Source organism: Sceloporus occidentalis, unplaced genomic scaffold (assembly GCF_023333645.1).
Source record: "Sceloporus occidentalis isolate IW3139 unplaced genomic scaffold, rSceOcc1.0.p SCAF_68, whole genome shotgun sequence".
Classification (NCBI taxonomy): Eukaryota; Metazoa; Chordata; class Lepidosauria; order Squamata; family Phrynosomatidae; genus Sceloporus; species Sceloporus occidentalis.
This window is the reverse complement of record NW_028317048.1, coordinates 3,523,853-3,533,013: the sequence shown is the minus strand read 5'-3', so window position 1 is coordinate 3,533,013 and position 9,161 is coordinate 3,523,853. Positions and strand designations below refer to the sequence as shown.

At 35.8% G+C, this 9,161-nt stretch overlaps 1 protein-coding gene across 1 annotated transcript; it reads left to right on the top strand.

The window, feature by feature from the left end:
• The first annotated feature begins 3,482 nt into the window (after nucleotides 1–3,482).
• On the top strand, nucleotides 3,483–6,716 carry LOC149286527 (aquaporin-5-like). Its single transcript, XM_089493938.1, has 4 exons — nucleotides 3,483–3,845; nucleotides 5,623–5,787; nucleotides 5,999–6,079; nucleotides 6,504–6,716. Exons 1-4 carry the CDS (start codon nucleotides 3,483–3,485, stop codon nucleotides 6,714–6,716), a joined length of 822 nt encoding a protein of 273 aa, XP_089350064.1.
• Nucleotides 6,717–9,161: the final 2,445 nt, after the last annotated feature.

The window sequence follows — 9,161 nt, the reverse complement described above, 5'->3', positions numbered from 1 at the left end:
AGCTAAGCAACATACTAAAGAGAAGACTATCATTAAACAGGCTCCTTATACTTAATAATATACACTCAGGGGGCAAGAAACATTTCCCCCTCAAAAAACAGATAATCCCTAGATAGATTAAACAGCACCAAATCATGACAATCCGAAATATCAAATCACCCTTAACACCAAAGCATTTTTACAACCCAGTGTGCTTATCTACATAGTGCACCCAGAAATTGAGGTTGTCAGATTAAATAAATCGTATTGAATAAAGGCTAGAATAAATTTCCTTTGTTTCTGTTGTTCACTGAGATGTGACCAATTGGATTAATTAAGGAGTGCCTATTTTGGAGTTGTCAATGCACAAAAACTTTGAGAAAGCTGGTATTGCTCTACTGTGAAATATTAAAAAATAATTTATCACATACCAATGTTATTATTGGACTATACAGTTTAGTTTTGACAGGTGAAGATGTTATGATGAATCAGAGTTTATCATGAATAAAAGGCTTTCCTATTCTCCAAATATTCAAGTTTCTATCTCATCAAAGTCTTCCTGCCAACTCAATAGCATGTCTGAAATTTAACATATGCCCTTTCTTAGACACTGTAATACTGTTCTTTCCATGAAAACAATAGGTTCTTGAAAGAGCATGTAACCCCCTTCATTATACCTGAATGCTCATCAGATAATCTACTGGCATGTGTGGGTCAAACCAGGTGGCACTTATGGTTTTCGATGTTCAGTCAACATCAAGTTGAAATGCTTAAAAAATATGTTTGTTCATGCATTACTTGTACACCTGGATAATTGTTGAAAAACAATCCTCAATTTGATAAGGAAATCAAACGACTAAGTGATTTTCTCTAATCCCTACAAGTGCTTAAAATAACAAATGAACTATTTTAGATTGTATGGTCATACAAAAATATCCTCATTCACATTTCACAACCCTAATAATTTTAATTTGGCTTTCTGTAGCATGAGGATGGACTTTAGTGCTACCATTTTTTTGGCAAAAAAACAGGGAATAATTTGGGTATAAAAAAGAAGTTGTGCACGTATTTTGTGCATAGATATATTTGTCTTAGTACAATCATAATGTCTATGTTCAGCAAGCATTATATGGACAAAGGTATTGGGACACCTGACCATTACACCAACAGGGATTTTCATGTCATTGCATTCTAAATAGATAGATATTAATATGTAGTTGGTCTCCCCTTTGCAGCTAGAACAGTCACCATTCTTCTGTGAAGGCTTTCCACAATATATTAGAGTGTTTCTGTGGGAATTTTTGTCCATTTATCCAGTAGAGAATTTGTGCGGTCAGGCACTGATGTTGCAGGAGAAGGCCTGGCTCACAATCTCCATTCCAGTTCACCCTAAAGGTGTTCGATGGGGTTGTGGTCAGGGCTTTGTGCGGGCCAGTCAAGTTATTCCAACCATGTCTTCATGGACCTTGCTTTATGCACTGGGGGACAGTCATGTTGGAAGAGAAATGGGCCTGCCCCAAACTGTTCCCAAAAAGTTGGAAGCATAACACTGAAGAAAAACCCCATAACATTATCCCTCCTCCACCAAAGTTTACAGTTGGCACAATGCAGTCGGGCAGGTAACGTTCTCCTGGCATTTGACAAACCTAGACTCCCCAATCAAACAGAGAAGTGTGATTCGTCACTCCACAGAACATGTTTCCACTGCTCCAGAGTCCAGTGGCGGTATGCTTTACCACTCAATCAGATGCTTTGTATTGTATTTGGTGATGTGAGGCTGGCATGCAGCTGCTCGTCCACAAAATCCATTCCATGAAGCTTCTACCGCACAGTTTGTGGCCGCCAGTGAAGGTTCGAAACACTTTAGCTATGGAATCAGCGAGTTGGCAACTTTTACACACCATGCTCCTAAGCACTTGGCAGTGGCAACTCTAGGAACAATATATAGATACCATAAGATACCACAGTCAAAACTGGGGGGGTCACTAATAAGTTCCACCACTAAATCATGCCACTAAAAAAACTAATTATATATAAATACAAAATAGAGTATTGCAGTATGCAGTGATACCTTTTTTATTGGATAAACGTAATACTAAGACAAGCTTTCAAAAGTTTTCCTCTCTTACTCAGGTATTGCTTCAGACCTTAGAAAGAGAGGAAAACTCTCAAAAAGCTTTTCTTAATAGTTTACAAATATGTGCAGAGGCAGAGTGTCAGGTTCTCACACTGCCTGGTTGTTGTGAGCAGAGCCGTAGATAGCTCCTTTTGCCCCCGAGGCAAGAATGGAATATTGTGCCCCCTCAGCTACTTTCTTACAGAGGCTATTTTATTGACACTGCCCTTACACATACCTGCCCATTAACACACATACACTGCCCTTACATGCTGCCTTTACAAATATCTGCCCATAAACACACATATACACATACACTGCCCTTGCACACTGCCTTTTACAAACACCTGCCCATAAACAAAAAAACTTCCCCTTTCCAATAATACCACTATAGTTGTTCAGGCATTGGATTGATGTCCAGTTTCAGGCAACAAAGGCTTAATATAAAGGTTGATATAAAGGTTCTGTTTAGGGGGTGTCCCTTTTTGGAATAATTTGTAGGACATCTGCCTGAAAGGGAGAATGAGACAAATGCAGCACAAATACAAAGACTGCATAGTTCATCTGAACTTACCTGCCCAAAACAATACCCATTGCTAGCAGAAGTAAAATTATTGTCCTCAAACTGTAGTTTGACAAAAAAAACTTTGCACTGGACGAATAATAAGCAAAGCAATGTGGCTTGTGAAAATTCTGATTACTACCTTATTATTGATTACAGAACATACTGATTTTCAGTATTGTGTTTATTAATCTACGTAAAACACGCATGTTCCCAGAAACAGTTTGTAAATTTAAATATAGAGTTTAAGTCCTTAATATTAGGTTATAAATAGTGCATGAGAACAATAGATCATTAACATATATAGAACATGCAAGCTATCTGAATTGTTCTAGTGATGTATATAGAACACATAGACTTTCAGTTACATCTGGCATCAGGATTACAGACTTTTTGCCAAAAGTAGACTTAGTGTAATGAAACAAACATCCTGGCGGTTTTCCATAGAAGACTTTTTTAATACCTGGCAGAAATACTGCCAAGAACAAGAAACACAATGATTGCAAAATCCTTAAGAACTGTGGAACACTGGCAGAATACAGGCAATACAATGGAAGCTTATGAAATAGATAAGACTGTGTCATATCTCAGATGTTATATAAATCAAATTAATATGCGTCATGCATGAAAAAAATGTGAGTGATTTCAAGGTGAGGGAAGGTAGAACTTTTAAGCATGTAGTTCTAGGGGTGGGACCGAATGTCTTCTCAACTCCACCTATTAATTCTCACCTCCACACCTGCCATATATACAGGTAACACTCTACATGAAATCTGAAACAGCTGCAAAAAAAGGGAAAAAAGACTAGAGTCACTGGGTTCCAAAATGAGGAAAGAAATATGTTCATGTGCCTTTTGGAGGGCAGTGTTTGCTGAATTTCTGGCTACCTTAATCTTTGTGTTTTTTGGATTAGGCTCAGCTCTGAGATGGCCATCTGCCCTCCCGACAGTCCTTCAGATTGCTTTGGCTTTTGGTTTGGTAATAGGCACCCTTGTCCAGACTATAGGTCATATTAGTGGAGGTCACATAAATCCTGCAGTCACTATAGCATTTCTAGTGGGATCTCATATTTCCATTTTAAGAGCTTTTTTTTATATTGTCGCGCAGCTTTTGGGAGGACTAGCTGGTGCAGGCATACTTTTTGGTGTGGTTCCACCAAGTATCAGAGGAAACCTTGCCATCAACACGGTAAGAACTGTTTTACTCATTTTTAAAATATACCTTGAAATTCAGACAACTCACAGATATTGTGCTTAAAAAAACTTGAATGTGTCATGTTTAATCTGTCAGTGGGCAAATTTCACTATTATGTACGTTAGCAATCAGAGGATAAGAATACGCAGTATAGCAGCTTAAATTAATTTCTTCTCAAACCTAATGCAGAGGTTTAAAACGGTTCCCCATAATAACTGTTTTGTGAGTGTGATTAGTGTGGTTTAGTGTACAGATAAAGTATATTCCTTTTGGCTATAAAGGGGTTATCCACTGCAAAACGTTACATCCTAACATGTGAGCAAAGTGCTTCAGTGTTGGCTTGATTACTATTGCCTGTGGAGAGTATTTTCTGGTAAACTTTCTCCATCAGCAATAGTGATAAATGAATTACAAAATGGACTGTGACTTTAACAGTATCCAAGATCTGTAACACAATTACAAATAAATTATGTTTTATATTTTTTATCCATGTAATTAGTGTCTCCATTCCTTTTTCCTTCCTTGGAGGGGAGATAAATACATTTACATTTTTTCCAGCAATTGTCTTGTGCATTCACTAAAGATAGCTTGATATCCCTTCTAAAAGTTAACTAGGCTAGATTCTAGAACATGAGTGTTTAAACTCAGCATTACTGGGTGCCTCTGAAGTTTAGCGTCATAGTTCCACCAAAAAATAGGCAGAACTGAGACTGATGAGAAAATATCCCAAGTTACACAGGGATTCTAGTGGCATTGCAAATAAAGCTTGCAAATGTGATGAAGATATTGTGGAATATTTTCCAATAATAATCTACACAATTATCTTCTCATGTCTCAGAATATTTCCAATTGTACATTACTGAGATTGTACACTGTTTGTGGTAAGACTTGTTGGCTATTTTTACACAATAGATATGATTTTGGTTTATGTGCAGCATCATAAATTGCAGGTGAGTTGAACTTAGATGCATTGTGCAAATTCAACCCTGGAATGTTTCCCTTTTGAGTCTTGGTGGTCGATAATTGGACCACTCAAAAAACATTAAAATGTTTCTGGGAAACCTCTACCTTGTACCTAGAAAGATATGGGCCTATTTTTTTTTTTTTAAACCGCGTGATGATCTGAAGACTGCTTTAAAAAATCTCCAGCCCATTAACATTTTCAGATTTTTACAGCAGAAAAAATGATTTCTTTTTTATATATAGCGCCATTAGATTCCGCAGCACTGTAAAAGGGCAGACTAGATGGGCCATATGATTCTTGTCAACTTCTATGTCTCTAGCATACAAAATAGTCCTGAATTTTAGTTAGTCAGGTGACTCATCCTTGCTCTCAGAGGTGACGATTGTACTGAACACTCAGTTCTCTTTGGATGCTCAGCTCTGCCTCACACATATTAAAGTGTTATTTGTGCACCAAAGCAAATTATTTTCGCCTTTTGTGTGACAGTTTGTGGCCCCTGATCAATAACATTTTGGATACTGATGCTCACTGACATTGCATTACAAGTACATTTACAGCTCTAACCATCTGAATGACAGAAAAAAATAGTAGTAGTAGTAGTGGAGAACAATTGCAAGAACATGTATTTATTTTAGGTTTAATATGTTTATAATTTTGATAGATTTAACAATATTTAAAAAACTAATTATAAAAAAGTATAAAAATACAATTTCTTGTTAAAACAAGAAAATATACTGTATATGTTCACATAAACATATTTAGGCTGTATATATATTGTGTATAACCATTTTTTTTTGCTTTTTGCAGCTCAGTAACAACACCAGTGCAGGAATAGGTGTCGCTGTGGAGTTGATTCTTACTTTTCAACTGGTTTTGTGCATTTTCGCTTCAACAGACAGTCGCCGGACTGATAATGTTGGCTCCCCAGCATTGTCAATTGGACTGTCTGTAACTCTAGGCCATCTTGTTGGGGTAAGTGGCACAATAGATGACCAGATACATTTATATGCCGACATTCTTCCAAAAACCTCCATGTTATTGAACTAGGTAATCAGAACACTGTTCCGTTTTTTGTAATCCAATTAATTTTTCCTTTTAAACTGTGACCAACAGTTCTTAATACATAAAGCTTACCCTCCAATGCTGTCACAACTTGTACTAACATACAACTTTTTTAATCTAGATCTATTTCACTGGTTGTTCTATGAATCCTGCACGGTCTTTTGCTCCAGCTGTTATAGTGGGAGTCTTTCGAAACCACTGGGTAAGAATGTATTTTCTTTTTTCTTTTGTTTTCAAATCTGGCTTCTTAACATTTAAACAACCACATCTGAATAGCACAGGACATTGTCACAGGACAGAACAAAGAAGCATAATGCAATCTGAATAATTTACAAAATGTCTCAGAGTAATGGATTAGGGAACAAGAATTAGGGAACATATGAGATGAGAATTAGTGCAAAAGTTAATGTTTGATGCATTTTCCCAAAAAAATTATTTAAAATATTTTTTCTGCATGCTGCCATGGACTTTTGATATTTTGGCAGTATAAAGAAGCAAAAACATTTCAAGAGTTAATTAGATCAACTATTGGTACACAGGCTATTCCAAAAAATAGATTACAGGTTTCTCTTGTAAAAACAACCCCCTTACTGTTTCAGTAACTTGCTTCTGTTTTTGTCCTGCAGGTCTTCTGGCTTGGACCAATTCTAGGTGCTTGTCTTGCATCGCTGGTTTATAATTACATTCTGTATCCATATATGAAAAACAGAGAAGAGAAGATGGCCATATTTTTAGGGATCTATGACGCTGAAGAAGAAGACTGGCATGAGAAACATGAACAGCACAAAAGGCGATCAATAGAGTGCTCTGATCGTATAAATAAGCCTTTCTCTATGTAACATGTATACTCTCATAGAACTGCAAATAGCGACAAACACTCTGAAAGACACTTGTTTTAAAACAGAAAAGCAGCAGTGAATGCACTGGAGTCAAGTTAATTCTTATCACGTCAAAATCTTATAATCCCGGAAAGACATCTGCACAACCCAACTGTTTTGTGTGGTTTTCCATTATTACATATCATAGAATCATAGAATTTGGCAGCAGATAAGAACCATTCAGCTCATCTGGTTTACCTTCTTAAAGTGCCAATATCAAAGTGCATAATAGTTCATTTTAATAGAAGAGAAGTACAAGCAATATGATTGTTTATTCACCCATTCAGTCCCACAAAGATGTTGCATTCCTCTGTGGAGTTCGGTAGATTAAGTCTTGCACTTGCTTCATCATCAGACACTATTGTTAGTTAAACATTGTGGTAGGTTTTGTTAAAAGCTTTTCACAAACAACCATCAGGGTGATCGCTAATTTATAGGGAGTTGCACATTTAGTTCCCCAGTTTAAGTAATCCTTACAAAGGGTTGGCCTTGGGGAGTCTCTACAGGAAGAGAGGCTGACTTGTTACTCCATAATGTATAGTTAATGTGGCATGATTAAATTGTTTGTAATTTAACAATGGAACAACCACCAGTCTTGAGAGCCCACTGAATCAACCCAACTTAACCAAAAATGTTTTATTTTTTATGGTAGTCTGTTATTTAGCCTTATTAAGCATTAACCAGTATTTGTGTTGCACATTGAATATATGTATTTTTTGAGAGAAATATAGTTAAAAAATATAGACTGAATATCAAAGATAAATAAATTAAATGGTTAGAGCTGGGGGTCTCTGACCAGCTACTAAGAAAATCTATTCAAACAGTAGCATTTTATGTTCTAAGTATATACTACATTTTAAACATTTTATTGATGCATTGTTTCATCTTTTGATGTTTAGATTTTTTATGTATTTCTTTAGGGGGTTAGTTGTGCTATAGTAGATACATACACAACCCCTGCCCCCAGACATGGAATGTATCGGTAGCTCACAAGCTTCCTGATGTAGACAGAATTAGAGGGATTGTATACTGATTGACCTCCTGCATGGGTTATTCTATGGTCATTGGGCCACAATTAGCCAGACTGGAGCTCTGCTGTTGATACTGAACTTGTTAAGCACCATGGGATTTGTAGTTCAATAACCACAAAAATACTGTCAGTTATCCATGCAATAATATTTGTAGGTGGAATGTAATTTGCTTCAACGGCAAATGTTTTGGACAGATCTCCCTTTTTATACACTTAACGGCCTAACAACTGCACATGCAACTGCTGCAGTTTGCATCACAAAACTTCCTCTTTAGACTCCGGAACCAAAGAAGATTTAAGATACATTAGCTGCAAGATGGACAGTTACTTATTCATACAAATAAGTAATCTAATAAGATAGCTTAATAATGTCATGCATATTTGTGTCTGTCCTAATACACAAGGACCTATTAAGTAAATTAAACAACTGTGGACATTCACTTTCCTGCTAATGAAGGTTTCCCAACAAACAACTTTTTATTAATGGTGTGTGTGGAAAACTTTTTATGTTTAATATTTGGAATTTCTTTTTTTCCCCAGTATTTAAGTACTGCATTTATATTATGCATGTAATATATGTACTCTTAACTATTAAACATGTATCATACACAAAACCCACACAACCCCTTAAAGCTGGACCTAGATGAAACTTTAACTTTGCTTTTGCTGAGGGAACAGATGGATATCTGAATTACACACACAATAAAAACTGATGTTGGTTAAGCTAAGGCAGCTTTAGTTCCAGAAGTTAAAAGCTGTAGTTCAACAATAATCAATATGTTTACTATTAAGTCAGATATTTGTGTGCTCATATTGGCAGGACCTTCAATTTATTTTTACTTTTGTCTATGTGTACACAATTTTGTTAATTAATCTCTATACGATCTACAATATGTTGATACTTTTTAAATAAAAGATAAAAACAGTTTAAAGTGCTTTCTTGTATATTATAAGAATGATAAATAAAATAACAATATTGCCTAGATACGACCATTGACAAGTTTAGGTTATATAATGCTTTTAAACGCTTGGTCAGATGTGTGGCAGTGAGGCAAATATTTATTAAGACTTTTTATGTCTTTGGGATCTATTGATAGCTAATTTGTACTGACTAAGGGATATATATATAATTTAATTATAAAGATACATTTCTACTCTTCACATAAACATTATTGAGACCTTTATAACCATGAAAACTACATTCTGAGCTCCTAGAAAGGATTGTAGGGTGAGGAAAAAAGGATTTTGATCTGGTTGTATGATGAAGCTGTAAAGTTACAGTGACAATAAATGTAATAAAAACTGTTTCATATTTTATTTGCTCAGTCTTGATTTTATTTTACTATATGTTCTTCAAGATGAAATGGGTGCTGTAT

What these genes read in the sequence shown, in the direction of transcription:
- LOC149286527 (XM_089493938.1), top strand. Translation starts at nt 3,483, where the DNA reads ATGAGGAAAGAAATATGTTCATGTGCCTTTTGGAGGGCAGTGTTTGCT. An exon ending in GAAACCTTGCCATCAACACG is followed by an intron (nt 3,846 to 5,622) that starts GTAAGAACTGTT and finishes TGCTTTTTGCAG; the next exon opens with CTCAGTAACAACACCAGTGC. An exon ending in GAGTCTTTCGAAACCACTGG is followed by an intron (nt 6,080 to 6,503) that starts GTAAGAATGTAT and finishes TTTGTCCTGCAG; the next exon opens with GTCTTCTGGCTTGGACCAAT.